At 41.7% G+C, this 17723-nt stretch overlaps 1 protein-coding gene and 1 long non-coding RNA gene across 2 annotated transcripts; both read left to right on the top strand.

Moving 5' to 3' along the window:
• The first annotated feature begins 3500 nt into the window (after window positions 1-3500).
• LOC116221735 (serine/threonine-protein kinase/endoribonuclease IRE2-like) lies at window positions 3501-8646 on the top strand. Its single transcript, XM_042708623.1, has 7 exons — window positions 3501-3675; window positions 4945-5251; window positions 5432-5493; window positions 5618-6166; window positions 6570-6742; window positions 7666-7886; window positions 8406-8646. The coding sequence occupies exons 1-7, from the start codon at window positions 3552-3554 to the stop codon at window positions 8644-8646; spliced, it is 1677 nt and encodes a 558-aa protein (XP_042564557.1). The 5' UTR covers window positions 3501-3551.
• Window positions 8647-9395: 749 nt separating this feature from the next.
• LOC116221940 lies at window positions 9396-17047 on the top strand. Its single transcript, XR_004164361.2, has 4 exons — window positions 9396-9502; window positions 9828-9926; window positions 16284-16399; window positions 16531-17047. It is a non-coding gene; the product is annotated as an uncharacterized LOC116221940 (long non-coding RNA).
• Window positions 17048-17723: the final 676 nt, after the last annotated feature.

Raw genomic sequence — 17723 nt, 5'->3', positions numbered from 1 at the left:
TGCTTTCCCTTAGGTAGGTCTTAATGAGTTTCAAATTGGAAAAGGATCACTCGGCTGTTGCCCTGTCACATGTAATGTCCGAAACAATAGCAGGGCAGTGCACACCTCACCGAAGGTGGATGTTACGGAGTGATAATCCACAATCAGCATCTTGGCAAATTGGGAGACTGACGGTGGGTGTCCACGGCACGCGTTATCGTGCTGCTCTCATTGGGATAGAATGGATGCGATTTGCTGCATACTGAGGAAAAAATCGTGTTTGCTGCCTGCAGAAAGTTGGGCTCTCGACTAACACTTTAACCGAAAACCCATTGGAAACACATAGTCGCTAGCTAGTTAGCTGCTAAATAAGTTACATATAAAGTTTTCGTGATTTAACTGGCTGCTATATATGAATTAGATAGAATAAATTAACAAATTATGAATCAAATGAATCAGCCCATGACTGCCTGCGCAACATCTATCATTATTTTTTGGGGAGTGCACAAGCTAATGTGCTACATTAGCGCAGCACTGCACCTGAACTTGCTTCTTGAACTTTGCTACAGCCAGTGATTTTTCTGTCCACGCCCCCCAGGCGACTTTACGCATGCGATTTAACGCATGTAATTTGTGCCGTGGACACCCACCGTGAGGACTGCTGAGCAATCTCTGCTCTAAACAGGCCCTGAATGATAGGAGTTGTGTAGGAAACGTTATTGCTATGTCCCTGTTGTAGTGGTCAGACAGACGTTTAGCCTTGTCATCAGAATCAGAATCAGAATCAGAAAGGTTTTTACTGCCAGGTGGGTTTTCACCTACGAGGAATTTTTTGTGGTACGTTGGTGCAAGACGGGAAGAAGCTGCTCAGGTGGCGTGAGGTTTTGGTCCTGATGGTCCGCAGCCTTCTGCCGGAGGGGAGTGGCACAAGGAGTTTGTGTCCAGGGTGGGAGGGGTCGGCCATAATCTTCCCTGCACGCCTCAGGGTCCTGGATGCATACAAATCCTGGAGAGATGACAAATTGCAGCCAATCACCTTCTCCGCAGAACGAATGACACAGCCTTGAGGGGAAGCGGTGCTGATGGTCCGGGGGTCAGAGACATGTTTTCCCAGCCGCACGTGCTGCCGCCGGTCAGACAGGAAGTCTGTGATCCACTTGCAGATGGAGTCAGGCACACTCAGCCGGAGAAGCTTGTCCTGTAGCAGAGCCGGGATGTTGTATTGAAGGCAGAGCTGAAGTCCACAAACAGGATCCTGGCATAGGTTCCTGAGGTGTCCAGGTGCTGGAGGATGCAGTGAAGGGCCATGTTTACTGCATCGCCTACAGACCTGTTAGCTCTGTAGGCAAACTGGAGGGGATCCAGTAGAGGGTCAGTGATAGCTTTGAGATGCCGCAACACAAGCCGCTCAAATTACTTCATCACAACAGAGGTCAGAGCAACGGGTCTGTAGTCATTAAGTCCTCTGATCTTTGTATTTTTGGGGACGGGGATGATGGTCGAGGTTTTGAAACAGGCTTGTACGTGACATGACTTCAGTGAGGAGTTAAAAATGTCTGTAAACACCGGTGACAGCTGTTCAGCACAGTGCTTTAGGATGGATGGAGAGACAGAGTCTGGCCCGGTTGCTTTGCGGGGGTTCTGTCTCCTAAAGAGCATATAGCTCATCGTCACCTGTGAGCTGATGACCACTACAACAGGGACATAGCAATAACGTTTCCTGCACAACTGCTATCATTCAAGCTGCCGTACCCCGTACAGGTTATTATAATTAAGGAGTCAGGTCGCCGCCGAGTGCCTGTTTTATTGTGTATGTGTTTTTCAGATTTGGGTTAAGCTGCTGTGTGTCCCGCCGTACCAAATCATGCCTTTCATCAGTGTTTTTAAGAACGCTTCAGCACTTTGACTGTCTGTGTACGTTACCGCTTGTCAGAGCGCTAACCATGTTTCTGATAGCTTTCTCTTTGACCTGTCTACTTTCCCAATACATTACCCGAAGTATCTAATTCGACCGTAAAATCCAACACATTGTTGGAAAAATATATATACGCCTAATGGTGTTTGTGAGTGCGTGTTTTGCGAGCGCACAGGGGCCCATGGTTTCATAATCCGTCCATGCTCCCCACATTTTTTTAAACTATTTGACTCCGTCAATCCGTCAATACATCGCTGTACAGTCTGCCAACATTAGATAGCTGGCTCAGGCACCTCGTAAATCCCCCCAGAAGTATTTTTCAGTTACAATAATGGGGTTTTTACATTGCAGTGTCTATTTCTCGGTAACTTTTTAAAAATCGAAGCAAAAAAAAGTAAAACAAACAACTTTTATGTACAAATACGACGAGTTTAGTCCGCCGCCATCTTTTTTTTTATTATTGCTTTGCAACACCCACAACCGTCGGAGAACCATAAATGAAAACGAGTGGGTCGAGGCAACTTCGTGACCACGGAGTAATGGAGTCGTAGAAGTATATTTTGGCCTTTAGAGTTCTTGGTAGTAATGGGCGCCCCACAGGTTTTGGACGCCCCCTCCAAACGTTTGAAGAGATGACCCCACAGCCCATAAAATGTAAGTCACACACAAACATGGACACACACTGTCTGTTTTGTTTCATCTTTTCCAGTAGATTAGAAACTCTTTCTCTGTCCGTTTTCTCCTGGTCTTTTTCTCTCTTTCTCCTGGTTTAGTAATCTGTCAGAATCAGAATTGTTTTTATTGCCAAGTAAGTTTACACATACCAGGATTTTTTTCTTTGGCATATTGGTGCAGATAATACACATACAACATAGTAAGTACTACAGAAACATAAGAAAAACAATATATAAAATATATAAAAAATATTTCCAGAATATGTTAAAGTGAAATGAAGGAGCTGTGCAGTCTGTGCAGGAATGTGCAAAATAAGAGTGCAGTGTGCAAGATAATATAATAGACAGAGAATAATGTGTGTTAACGTAACACATTGAGTCAGATGTGGAGACTTGAAGCGTGTAGTGGCTGTGGGGGCGGGATAAGAGTCTGTGTCAGAGGGGGGTGGGGGGTGGGGGGTCCCGGGCCTTGCTGATGAGGCCAACTGCAGCCGGGAAGAAGCTGATCTTGTGGCGTGAGGTTTTGGTCCTGATGGACCGCAGCCTCCTGCCGGAGTCACAATCTTGGTGGAGGTTTTGAAGCAGTCTCTTTCTATCTTGTTTTCTCTTATTTCTCCTGGTTTAGCTGAATGGGTAGTTCTGCAGATTTTATTGCAGTCTCTAAGCCACAATAAGAAGATGGTCCATGGATGATCTCACCGTATGAATGGCGGGTTTGCCTTTTTAAAAGTAATTCGGTTCCTCCCACCATTTTCTGGGCTGCTCATCGCAAAGCCCACTCCTCTCATTTTATGATGTAGCAGCTTGTCTCGCAGCCTGTTTGAATAATGCCATTCATATCCCATGAGTTAATCCTTGTCCATCACATACAAAAATATTCCTACATAACCTTTCTCTCTCTCTGTCTTGTTTAGGCCCCTCCAACTCCTCTCTCCTTGTCTTCTCTCCTTCCTGTCTGTGTGTGTGTGTGCGAACCGCCACACATGGCTGTACTGCCCATATTTGATCAATTTAAACTTACTTCCTGTATTTTGGAACGTGCCTGTGCGCATGCGTCTTTGTGTGGGTCGTCTCCTTGCTACTCCGCAAAACTCCAACTTTACAAAGGTAGGTGACATGATATCTCTGTAGATGGTAAATAGGCTGTTTTGTCAGAATGAAACCAAAGACCTCCTGTGAACGGTTAAGCTTAGATGTGTGTGCCTGTGGCTTGTCCTGCACATGTAAACATTTCGTGAGTGGTATCTCGCCATAAAGGGAGAGGCCTTCCTCTCTTCGTTTCTTTTCGTGGGGAACTTTTTTGAGAAAACAGGTCACTAAATGTTGCTGTAAACTGTTCGATCGTTAAGTCAGCCACCGTCAATCTTAGAATGGCGTTATTCGATGTCAACTGGGCTTTTCCTGAGCAGTGAACAGAATGACGGATGAGGATGTTTTTTTTCTCGCTCAACTCGCTGCTTGGCTGCAAATGTGCTAAAGGCAACATGAAGACATGCCCACTTTATTTTACATTATATTTGACATGTCGTAAGATGTTTTGGGTAAATGTGAACGCCTTTCTGGTAGTATTCGAGAGACGGGCTTCCTGAGCGGCAAAAAGGAGACTGGGCGATGCCAGCCAAAAGACGCAGATTCTGGGGAGTTAGCCTATTAATTTCCATATATAATATACGTAGCTTAGGTCAGGAACAGTTGTGTTCTCACCAACTATAAATGACACAGGTATTTGAGTGAGTTCCAAATGAATTGCCATCATTATTTGTGTATTGTTTATTGTTTATTTGTCAGAAGCTTCAACTGATTAAGCTATTACACTTTCATTACACATGTCCAGAACTCCTCAGTAACTGGACAACTGGAGTAGGCTAAACCCATTCTTCTTTGCCAGAGTATAGTCATGGTAGTAGTAGGAGTAGTAGTAAAGGTTTCCACTCTAGCAGAGCGAGTGGTTTCCTCATGCTATCTAGTCACTGCAAACAAACCGATCTGATCCATGTGTGTGATCACTGCACACTGGATATCTACATTTATGCATGTAAACATTCATACATGGCTTTCAGACATTCCCTAGGGTCTACATGTATACATGTAAACATACCTGCACCTGTAACCTGCATTGTGTGGACACTCCCACACGAACACGAAGTCGTAACCTTAGACACAGGAGCCAGGCACCCACACCTATCTACCGCTGCACCTTTCTAGGCCTCAGATGCCCATGTTAACACAATAGCAAACTCAGACTTCAGCACTGTTCAGCACAGCATGTTCTGGCCCAGGTCTGGGCCAGGTTTGATTGGAGTCAGCTGGAGCCTGGGGATGATGGTCATGACGATAATGATGATGCTGTTTGTGTTCTTTTTATTGTGCATATAGTAGCAGAAAATATGGAGGACTCTTCACTCATGTTTGGACTTCTGGATGATCTGTCTGAATTAGAGCTAAAAAGGTTCAAGGCCCACCTGAGCGAAGACACCCTGAAGGGCTTTGCACGTATCCCCCGGGGGAAGCTAGAGAAGGCAGACGTGACTGACACAGTGGGTCTGATGAAGAATTGCTATGGGAGAGGTTGTATGGAGATGACACAGCACATCCTGAAGACTATGGGGCGTCGGGATCCCACAGAACAGTTTGAGCAGAATTCTCAAGATTCCTCTACTGGTTCCACCAATCAGACAGTGAGGTGAGATTGTCATGGCCAATCAGATTGTGAAGTAAGAACACAGCCAGTCAGATAGTGCACCTTATGGTTGGCACTGCAAATCTGACAATGATGCATGATCACCCTAGACAAATTCAAATTATATTCTGTCAATGCAAAGTATTGGGGGAAAATAAATCCTCTTTTCTCTGTTTTGTCCAGTGGAGCAGGGACTGGTCTGACTCGGGACGTACACACTCTGGGATTGGAAAGTACTGAAGAAGGTGTGAACGACTTTCAGACATGTATACATACATGTGTATAAAAAACAGAAATATATAAATACTTTTCATCTGATGTTTCATGTGCCATATCTGTCTTTTACATCTCATGTATCTTTTACATCAGTCAACAGACTGCCCTCGGTTGCCACACCCTCTGCACCCATGGCCTCCACCACACCCACAAACCGGAGAAATTGGATTCCATGTAGCAAAAGATGGCGGAAGGAACTGGAAGAGCTTGCAAACATGGAAGAGAGTAAGGTTATGAGAGTGGGGGGCCTGACATTTGTCTTTGATGAGGAGAGATTTCAGATCGCCCTGTCAGGACAGACTGAAGTGCTCTTGGGACTTCGGGATGATGGCACAGAAGTGGCCATAAAGAAAATGCTCAAACCCAACTTCAAGAAGCTCAAACAGGAGCTGGAGGTTTTACGGAAACACAGGTTTAACAGTCTTCATGTTGTGCAGTACCTGGACTTCACATCTGACAGCTACTGTGGCCACATTGCCATACAGCTGTGTGAGTTCAACCTGGAAGAATACATACAAAAACAAAAGCAACCAGAAGATTCAGAGAGGAAAAGAATAGCAAGGGAGTTCCTTGAGGGTCTGAAAGACCTTCATGAGAAAAGCATGATCCATCGGGACATCAAGCCTCGTAATGTTTTCATCGGTAAGCTGTTTGTTTTTCGGTCTACTTAGGGGGTCATACATAGCCTGGAAAAGGGGGTGGGGGGTTGTTGTGTCATGATTTATGAAATGATGTGGGCATTATTCATGTATAAAAAGAGATGCTGCCATGTTTAGTTTGTGTTAAGTGCTTAGTAGATGTATAAACAAGTCAGCAGTTCAAATAAGACATACAGAAGCGGGAAAGTTTATTCAAAAACTGCTTCTTAATGTGGCTCCCTAAGAGAATAGTAACTTCAAACTCATTCAGTTCAATTCAGCACAAGTCAGTTCAATTCAATTTCATTTCATTTTTTTTATTTAATTTGATCAGCTCCAGTTCTCCTATTTTATCAGCATGTGGTAAAAAGTAGGAATAATTCAGTATTAATAATGATACTTTACAGATATTGAGGGGCGGGTGAGGTTAGCTGATTTTGGGATAAGTCGTATCCTAGATCCGGGCCAGACTACACAGGTGACAGACAGAGCTGGAACAAAGTACTGGGAGGCTACAGAAATAATCAAACCAGGCCAACCAGGAGACCAGAGGAGGTACAAGCGGAGCACCGATATACAGGTCTGTCATCAGCTTCACAGCACACAGATACTTATTTATTCTCTCTCTCTCTCTCTCTCTCTCTCTCTCTCTCTCTCTCTCTCTCTTACTCTCTCTCACACACACACACAAGCACACACAAATGGTACATACAGATCACAGACATTTATGGTTATGCTTATAGTATTTAGCAGAAAAGCAAAAATGCCAAATACCAACACTATGACTATAGACAGAGTAAGCCTTACGTAAATTAACTAATTAGACAGATGATAATTAAAACGGTGAGTTTTCAAGTACTTTTTTTTAAATGTACCACGGCTGTCGCTGGAACTGACAGCACACACGAATGAAAAGAGTCTTGAATGTGATGTTTTACTGTAGAAAGATGGCAAAGAAAACAAACGCTCATCTGAGGAGCGAAGTGGTCGAGAGGGGGAAAAGAGATGAATCATAGCATTTAAAAAGGCAGGTGTCGATCCATTGGCTGTCCTATAAGCCAGAGTGAGGTATTTAAATGTAAATCTAGCAGCTACAGGGAGCCAGTGAAGAGTGACCAGCAGAGGAGTAACATGAGTCCTCTTTGATTAATCAAAGACCGATCATCTGCAGTGGTCTCACTACACATGCAGGCAGGCCTGTTAAAATTGCATTGCAGTAGTCTAGTTTAGACATAACCAGGGCCTGCACAAGAAGTTGTGTAGCATATTGTGTGAGATAGAGTCTGAATCTGAATATTAAAGAGTATGAACCGACAAGACTTCGAGACAGAAGCTACATGCTCAGATAAATTAAGTTGGTCATCAAATGAAGATGAACCGAGCTGGATGTCAATATTTTGTGGGATAGACGGGTTAGCTGGGAATATGAGGAGCTCAGTTTTCGAAAGATTGAACTGAAGGTGATGATCCATCATCCAAGCTGAAATATCACTTTGCCCACAGGTGGCTGGTATGCTGGTCTACTACATCCTCTCTGGTGGAAGACATCCCTTTGAAGATGACCTCAACTGTCAAGCCAAAATTTCAAAAGGGGATTATAACCTTAAGCACCTTAAAGATGTGGAAGCCAAGGATTTGGTTGAGAGCATGATCAACGACGATCCAGAAAAGAGACCACGCATAACTGAAGTTCTCAAGCATCCCTACTTCTGGGAGGAGGACAGGTACTGTGTGTGCGCGTGTGTGTGTGGGTGCACAAGTGCCAAGACACTCTTCATCCTTCTAACTAATCAACAAGCTTCCTATGGTTTGACATAGTCCACTCTTTATTGAGATTAAGGTCTGTTGGGAGTTGTATGACAATCCTCCAAACCACAGGAATATACAGCAAAACAAGAGCAAATGATTCTGCCCATTGTATGTGTGCGTGCCTGTTTTTGACACTGCTAATAGACAGCTTTACTCTTTCAGGCTGCATAAGAACAAAGTAAAAGTTAGAAGGTAGCATCTGTTATTAAAGTGCCAGTTCATAACATGCCCACTAACATGAAGTTAAGATAAACTACAGCACTCGATAATAAGTATTTGTTAATGAAGAAGTTGAAGACTCTTTCATTTAATTCATGGATTCAGTATTGATATTTAAAGGTAGAGTCCTTGATTCTAATCCAATACACTTTTTGTTAAATTCATCGAATTGCAGGTTTTCGGTTCTTACATCCACAAGTTCTCTTTTGTCCTAGGAAAGAGATGTTCCTGGGAGCGTTGGGGAATGTCAGGGAGGTAGAAAAATACAAGGACTTTAGTAATGATGAGAACCTGGCTGAAAAAAAACAAGGGGAAAAAAAACAAGGGGAAAAAGAAGAAAAAAGCTTTTCCACATGGAAAACTCAGGTGAGTACACACGCACACGCACACGCACAGACAGACACATACACACACAGGTTTGCCTTTATTCATCTGGTAGATGTTCTAATGTACTAAAATCATCAGTGACACAGGTTTGTACTCAGTTGGTAGATATTCTAATGTTCTATAATCACTAAGGCCATAGTTTTGGATCCGGCTGGTAGATGTTTTAATGTTCTAAAATCACCAAGGGCACAGGTTTGTACCGTACTTTCCCGACTATTAACCATGGTTTATACATTGATTTAGTAAAATATCTGCCGCCCTGCAATTAATACTCAGGCCTATTGATGGTATACATGGTAAAGCATGAATGGTTCTCTCTCTCTCCCACCTTCACATTAAAGCATGAGGTAAAAACAACACAGGCTAGATAAAACAAGGGCCCTTCTTGAACACGTTAATTCAGTGGTTTCCGATTCCTCCTGCAAGTGTGTCAGAAGATTATCATTGTATTTTATTTAATGTATGTTTGTATATTAGTTTACGTGACACGATGACGTGACATTGAATAAATCGCGGTTAATACACAGGTGTGGTCAATACTCAGGTTTGTGACCATACCTGAGGTTTGTTTTATATACATAAAATACTGTAATGTGGTTTATATACGCTGCGGTTTATAGTCGGGTAAATACAGTACTCAGCTGGTAGATATTCTAATATTTCTAAAATCACTCAGGGCCACAGGTGTGATTTCCATTCAGCACACACACTACGAAACTGTACAACCAACCTGTGTGGTAAATTTGTGTGTGTGTGTGTGTGCGTGTGTATGTCTGTGTTCCCAGCTGGACCATGTGACTGCTGACCTGGGTAAAATGAAGACTAAATGGTTGGTTCTTGTGCAGGCACAGGCTAAAGATAATGAGAGATTTCCAGAGACCCTGCCTTGTCTATTACGCTTCATACGCAACCGTCTGGTGCACAGGTCAGACACACACACGCACACGCACACACACACATGCACACACATAGACATGTATACATACACACAACATGCAAAATACAAGGTGGTGAACCTACCCTGCTTAAGGTTGCTACCATTTGGCATCAATTTATATCAAACAAACCCAGAAAATGCTTTGTCTGCTGTTTCTAACAGAATAGGTGCTCCTAGTTAAAAATACAAATTGGCTGATTACCATATTTTCCCCGACTATTAAATGCACCGTACATAGACTGCATTACATTATTTTATGTAATTTTACAAAACATTTGTTACATTTATTGACTGCACTTGTGTATTCCTGTAGCCGAGAAGAAATGAAAGAAATCAACGTGTTGAAGCTCTTCCCTGACCTAGTTGTCACAGCGTACAAGTGTGCTAAAGAGAAAGACTGGGAGGTTAGGGGGTAAGCTTCTGTATTTACTGCATCTTTACACACACACACACACACATACATACACACACACACATACACACACACACACACACATACCCACACACACACACACACACACACACTTAGTTACTGTATATGAAAGGGGCCATAATTATGAGGGGCCGTGAGGGACATTATTCAGAATACCCTCTCACACACACAACTGAAAAGCTCTCACACACACATATGAAATGCTCTCACACACACTACTGAAAAACTATACTCTCACACACACAACTGAAATGCTCTCACACACACATATGAAAAACTGTACGCTCACACACACACAACTGAAATGCTCTCACACACACATATGAAATGCTCTCACACACACTACTGAAAATCGATACGCTCACACACACAACTGAAATGCTCTCACACACACATATGAAATGCTCTCACACACACTACTGAAAAGCTATACGCTCACACACACAACTGAAATGCTCTCACACACACTACTGAAAAGCTCTCACACACACATATGAAAAGCTCTCACACACACTACTGAAATGCTCTCACACACACTACTGAAAAGCTCTCACACACACATATGAAAAGCTCTCACACACACATATGAAAAGCTCTCATACACACATATGAAAAGCTCTCATACACACATATGAAAAGCTCTCATATACCCCTTTTCCACCAAAGCCAGACCGGTGCTGGTTCCGGGCTGGTGCTTATGCGGTTCGGTGCTGGTTCTTATCTAAGCACCAGCTCGATTTTCTACCGACCGAGAGCCAGAGTAGGGCTAGATACGTCTTTAAATCACGTCATACGCCTCCGTTGTCCTAGCTGAACATTTTGGAATGTTGTGATTAGGTTACTAGTTATTCACGAGTGGTTTTATTCCTGGGAGAAGGCAAAGAAATTTCGATAAAACTTCTATTATGTTTCATAATACCATGTAGTACCATACGAGCTTAAGTTAATGTTCTGTTTACTTGGCAACGGGTTTTCTATATTTCCCCACGTAGATCAAACGAGTGACAATGCAGTTCATGACGGGAGTTGACTATTCAATTCAATTCAAATTTATTGGCATGACCATAACGTTGTAGACTAGTATTGCCAAAGCATTTGGGTTGGATATATAAAAGTGATTACATAAACAATACATATACATATTAGTGCTGTCAAACGATTAAAATATTTAATCGCGATTAATCACATTTATGTCATAGTTAACTCAAAATTAATCGCGATTAATCGCACATTTTTATCTATTCTAAATGTCCCTTCGTTTATTTATTTTTTCCATCTTTTTATTTTTATTTGAATGCCCTTATCAACATGGAAAAGTTGATTGGCTTGCTTTATGCAAATGTTTTATTTTATTGAAAACCAATATTGCCAAACAGGGCGGTACAAAATAAAATTATAAAGTGCACATTTCAGGTAAACAAGGACTCAGCCTATAGTGCAGTTAAACCATGGCTTAATATTTTCTTTTTTTCAAGTTTGCTGGGAACATAGCAGTCAGGCCTCTTATTTCAGAAACAATGAACCGTAACAGTTAGGTTACCAATAAAAGGTAAGCCTACTACTTCTTTGCTTTCAGCCAGCTGCCTGTTGACATTTTCAGACAACAGTGAAGCTCGCTTCTTTTGCACAACACAACTTTTAAAAGTAAACTTTCCATTCAGAAGCTTTTTATCATCCATTTCGCGGTATCGCGCTCACCATTCACTCAAACCGTAACGTTCGCCTACTACACAGTTTGCGAGGCCAAAAAGAATGTTTATCTAAAAAAAAAAAAAATTATAAAAAAAATTCGCGTTAATCTCGCGATAAAAAAATGAACGGCGTTAAAATGGGTTTGCGTTAACGCCGTTAATAACGCGTTAAACTGACAGCACTAATACATATACATGATAAGGCCTTCATACTGGTGTTTTTCCATTTCATAGTAGTGTTTTCCATTGAGCACATCAGTGTTCAATCGATGCTTAGAATGTCTACTCATATAATGGGCTGTGTTTGTCATTTGAAAACAAAATACCCTTTTGAGGTGACATAACACTGTTTTGAAAGCAAAGTTGCATTTTGCAGGAGATATAAAGGGTTTTGCATTTTGTGTGAGTGGTTTTGGGATTTGTGTTTAGAGTTTTGAGAAAACGAGGCATGCTTTCAAAAAATGTGTTTAAGCAATTGAGAAAAACTGTAAAACGAAAAAATTAACAGTTTCACTTGGGCACCCCTTCTAATATCTTTTAGTAGGATATAAGCTAATTGTGTGCCAAATTTCATGCTTTTATCACTCTTGTCACGATCGAGTTGTTAAGCCACCTGACTATTACTGGCCTTCTGATTCAATTCAATACGACAATTCAACGTGACGTCACAACAACAAATAACTTACTTCCGGGTGGCTAACGTCGCCCCTGCCCATAGTAAACCTTAACAAACCAACAGGATTTTCCATGTAATTTAACCAGGCTACAAACACGTTTATTCATAATTGTGAATATGATAACAACACGTTTTATGAGTATGATCTTGTGAACTGAAAAAAGAGACGTTCCCGATGTCGTTGCTGTTGATATTTGTTAGCGAGTAACGGTCATATTGTAACGGTTTATTGTATCAAACTCGTAGCGACTGAGATCGCTACAATATCCAACTTAACGATGAACAATTTTCAGGACTGTTTGTAGCTTTCCAGCTATCTGTCTGGACACAAGAATGTTTCCATACAGATATTAATAAAGTACATATCTATCTATCTTATTGACAGTATTGAAAACTTTGTCATTGTATTGTAGATGAGCAGTTTTGAGGGTTTGTGCTCTCTTAGCAGATGTGGTTGGACTGGAGTTAGCTAACTCAGGTCCCAGGTGTTGTGATTGGGCAAAATCAGTGTGATCAGCATCAGGGTTTGGCCGACCTGCATTATAAAAAAAGATTAAGTAACCGTATCATAGCCAAGCCAGATCACGCCACTGTCTGTGGTTTGTTTATTTACAACAACGGGACTAGCATTATCACGCTAGCAAGCTTGCACGATATGCTACCGTTATGCTACCCAACAGCAACCCAACTAAAACGTTTTATAAATGACCTGTGAGAAAATGTCTTCCGCAAATCCGTTCATGAGTGGTTGGTTGCCAGCCTGTCCACAGTTTGGTACCGTTAGATGCAACGAGACCGCCCGGTAAACGTACTAAGGCTGGATCTGTGCTAGCGTTATCCACCTGTCTTAGTCTCTGTATCCAGATGTTCTGTTGGGTCGATTTAGATTTTACCGTGGGAAAACGGAAAAAAAGCCTAAACCTAATTCTTTACATTCCTTGGTACATCTGGTATTACAACCCCAAACACAACACGTCTTCGGCATGACGTTAATCGATTCGTAAATTAACTACTATTGTACTGTCCTCGTTGAGGTGTGATAACTTCAACTAGACAGCGAGCTAAACTCTCTTATATTCATAAAGATGAAGAATGTCTTGTATTCTTGTTTGCAGATTTATTCTTCAAATTGTACTGAATCCACGACAATAAATTCAAGTGATCAAAGGGTGAAAGAGTAAACTAGAACACAAAAAGCTAAATGTTGCAATTAGCCAAGTCACCTAGTTCCATGAAGTAAAGAAAGCACATGTTAAGCTAACTGTTAACATTTCCTAATAGCATCCACGTTTTAACATTGCCTTTTTTAGCATTATAACTACGTTTTTAAACAATGCAATTAACTTAGTTATAACAAGATACAGCGATGCCTCTGCTGGGGAATCAACCTGTAATAAGGAATCTCTCCGGTGTAATGACCGTCAGCCTGCCGTTTCTACATTATTCTGAACAATTTTACCTGCCTACTTCCTGCACGGCTCAAAATTACAACGTCAAAATCAAAGCCTGGATGAAACTGAAATTTTTACAAATTCGACAATTCAAATTAAATGCCTAGAGGCAGAACAACTATAAACTACTATGCTATGCTACTATACTAACAACTGTTGACAGGATGACAGTTAGCCACCCGGAAGTACCTTGGCAACCTTTGTTTACAAACATTCTGATTAGGTCTATTCAATTCAATTTTATTTATATAGCGCCATAACAATACAATTGTCTCTAGGCGCTTGATGACAGCTTCTAACCATGGTTACTGTTGCTAACGAACTCAGACAAACAAACATGCGACAAAGTAATTTGCTATGGAGTAATGCTGGGAGCGTTGCTCTCTATCCATTGAATAGGGAATGTATTTCACGTATGTGTAGAACATATTTAGAATCGCTGACCTTACATAAAACGGGAGTGAAAAAGCCCAGAGACAGGAGGCAAACAGTACCTCTGCCTCAATGAGGGGGTCGTATGAGAACATGTCAGCATAATAACGTTATACTTATTAGCAGCGAGGCTAGCTAGCTACTATGTGTTCCAATGAATTTTTGGTCTAAGCGTTAGCAGCAACCTAACAATACTGGTTGAAAGCTTCAGTTAAGACCTACAATACTTTGCAACATTGGTGTAGCACATGAACAACTAACCGAGTCGATGTAGACATATAAAAAGTCGTGTAGATAGCTTTATTCACATCAAATATTTCCCATTAACAGGCTCCCGAGACGCCGCCATCTTGGTTCGAAAACTTTTCATATGTGTGTATGAGAGCTTTTCATATGTGTGTATGAGAGCTTTTCATATGTGTGTGTGAGAGCTTTTCATATGTGTGTGTGAGAGCTTTTCAGTAGTGTGTGTGAGAGCATTTCAGTAGTGTGTGTGAGAGCTTTTCATATGTGTGTGTGAGAGCTTTTCAGTAGTGTGTGTGAGAGCATTTCAGTTGTGTGTGTGAGCGTATAGCTTTTCAGTAGTGTGTGTGAGAGCATTTCATATGTGTGTGTGAGAGCATTTCAGTTGTGTGTGTGAGCGTATCGATTTTCAGTAGTGTGTGTGAGAGCATTTCATATGTGTGTGTGAGAGCATTTCAGTTGTGTGTGTGTGAGCGTACAGTTTTTCATATGTGTGTGTGAGAGCATTTCATATATGTGTGTGAGAGCATTTCAGTTGTGTGTGTGAGAGTATAGTTTTTCAGTAGTGTGTGTGAGAGCATTTCATATGTGTGTGTGAGAGCTTTTCAGTTGTGTGTGTGAGAGGGTATTCTGAATAATGTCCCTCACGGCCCCTCATACATAATTATGTTATCACACTCTTATCGTGTATATTATATAAAAATTAACCTAGCATACTTTCCTGACTTGCACCATATGTGAACCACATTACAGTACTTTATGTCATTTTATAAAACAAACCCATGTATTGACTGCACCCGTGTATTACAGTTTTTTCCAATCATTTTCATATCGTTTCAATACCATGTACACTTTTTCAAAACACAACACATTCACCATATCAGTTGACTATGTGAACTAAACTGTGGATACTTTTCCATTGCTTAGATACAAAATGCATTCGATGACCACTTCTTCTGAAATTCATGGATACCTGTCTCAGTCAATGATACGGACGAGCACGCATGCTAAAGGGGCGTGGCAAAATCTCAATGTTGGCTCGGGTGACAGTAAACGACAGCACCCTAGTTTTGTTCCTCAGGGTCAAATTGGCCAGAAACCATTGAGAAAAATCGTGCCGCTCATAATGCATACTCAACTTGAGCCTGCTAGTGGAGTACTTTTTGCGCCCCACGCGAATTAAAAAAAAAGTTTTTTCTTGAACATCTCGAAAAGTAAAAGTTTTAGAGCTTAGAAACCTTCATAGTGCATATATAAACGTGCATATTCCGGTCATTTTGAGACCAAATTCAAGTGTCTACAACCTTCAGAAGCTGAAATACAGATGCGCTGGACGCGTGCTAAAAGGGCATGGCAAAATCTTGATGTTCGCTCGGGTTACAGTAAACGACAGCACCCTAGTTTTGTTCGTCATGGTCAAATTAGCCAGAAACAATTGAGAAAGTTTATCAACCCTACCTGTCATATGATCATAAGACCATAGACTTAAATGCACCATAGAGTTTAACAACCCAACCACAGTCACATTGTCACAGGATGTTGATGAGTGTTCTTCAACCATACCAGTTATATGACCATTAGATCTACAGTGTTCCATAGAGTTTATAAACCCAACGACAGTCATATGATCATGGGATCTCATATGCACCATAGAAGTAATCATCCCTATACAACACACACACACACAAATGGTGTCATTCACTTGGATTCATTTACATCCAATTAGGAAGAGAAATTAAGTGGGTGCCTACAGTGATTAAAAGCTTAAATGTTTCCCCCCCCCCCCCCCCCACACACACACACACACACACACACTCACTCTCTCTGTCCTTCTCTACAACAGTTTCCTGCCCCTGGTTTCTTCAGGAAAGAGAAAAGCTGAGGAGGAGGATGACGCGCAGTGAACCAAGACGTGTAGATGAGCCCTTGACAAGTGGTCGTGTTTGATCATTGTCATAAGTGTGTGGTTTTCTTTAAGGTTTCACTTCAACAGATCTGATCATATCTGATATCAGTTTCAGCATTTGTAAGTACACAAGGGGATGGGGTGTTTTGCGAAATTTTAAGTACTGATGTTTTTTTTCTTTCAGCACCTTTAAATCATCAAAATCCAAGGCAGGCTCAAGGTGGCCCTGGAAAGTCATCTACCCCTTGTCATTAACCCCATTCTAAGCCAACTCCAGCAGAGGCAGGTTCTTAATGACCTGGAGCAGGAGGTGGTGATGATCAAACGCACCAGTGTGGAACGGAACTTTGTGCTCACCATGTGTCAGTACTTGGACTCTGTCTTGTCTGATTCTGTGTTTTGACATGTCCTGTGTTTTTGTTGTGGTAGCAATGCGCTACCATGTGCTCCGCTCCTTCGCCTGTCTTTCTTCTGTTTCCCATCTGTTCTGCTCATCACCTGTTCCCAAGGATTACCCTGCCTATTTAAGCCCTGTCTTGCCTCATGTTCCCTGTCAGATTGTCTCAACTGGAGTGCTTGCCTTTTCCGTTGTCTGTGTTTTTTTTAATTGTGCCTTTTTGAGTTTGTTTTTTAATCTGTTTTTGCCTACCTGCTTGTCTGCCAGCCTGCTTGTTTTCTGGAATAAATCCTTTTTCTACCGATCTGCGCTTGGGTCCTCATTTGAATCCCTGACACCATGATACAAAAGAAAGGAGCCACAGCCAAGCAAGTGTTCTATGAAGTTCTAAAAGAGGCTGAACCATACCTGGTGGAGGATCTGGAAGGCTAATGTCATGTCTGATCAAAAGCAAAGTACTTTATGCGACAGACACAGGAACATGCAATAGTAACGTAAAATTCATTGAAATACAAATTTATGAATACATATACATTCATGCATTTATAACATCCAGGCTTGACTACTGCAACAGTATCCTCTATGGTACCACTAACAAAGTCCTTAATAAACTGCAGTACAGACCTCTGCTGCCCACCTACTTACTAATACCTGCTCAAGTGACCACATCACCCCAGTCCTCCATGACCTTCACTGGCTACCGGTTACACAAAGGATACATTTCAAGATTCTCCTCACCACCTACAAGGCCCTCAACCCCCTACCTCTCCGACCTCCTCCACCAACATGCCCCCTCCCGATGCCTCAGGTCTGCGGATGCTAACCTCCTGCAAATACAGAGGACCAAATCAGTGCAGTTTTTGGTTGCCGCCCCCTCCCTGTGGAACTCATTACCACACCATATAACAAATGAGAACTGTGAAAAGTGCTATATAAATGTGATGTATTATTATTATTATTGAACCTGGGTTAAAAGTTTT

The sequence above is a fragment of the Clupea harengus genome, chromosome 9 (assembly GCF_900700415.2).
Source record: "Clupea harengus chromosome 9, Ch_v2.0.2, whole genome shotgun sequence".
Lineage (NCBI taxonomy): Eukaryota > Metazoa > Chordata > Actinopteri > Clupeiformes > Clupeidae > Clupea > Clupea harengus.
Note: the sequence above shows the minus strand (reverse complement) of the source record. Positions and strands in the feature narration are given on the sequence as shown.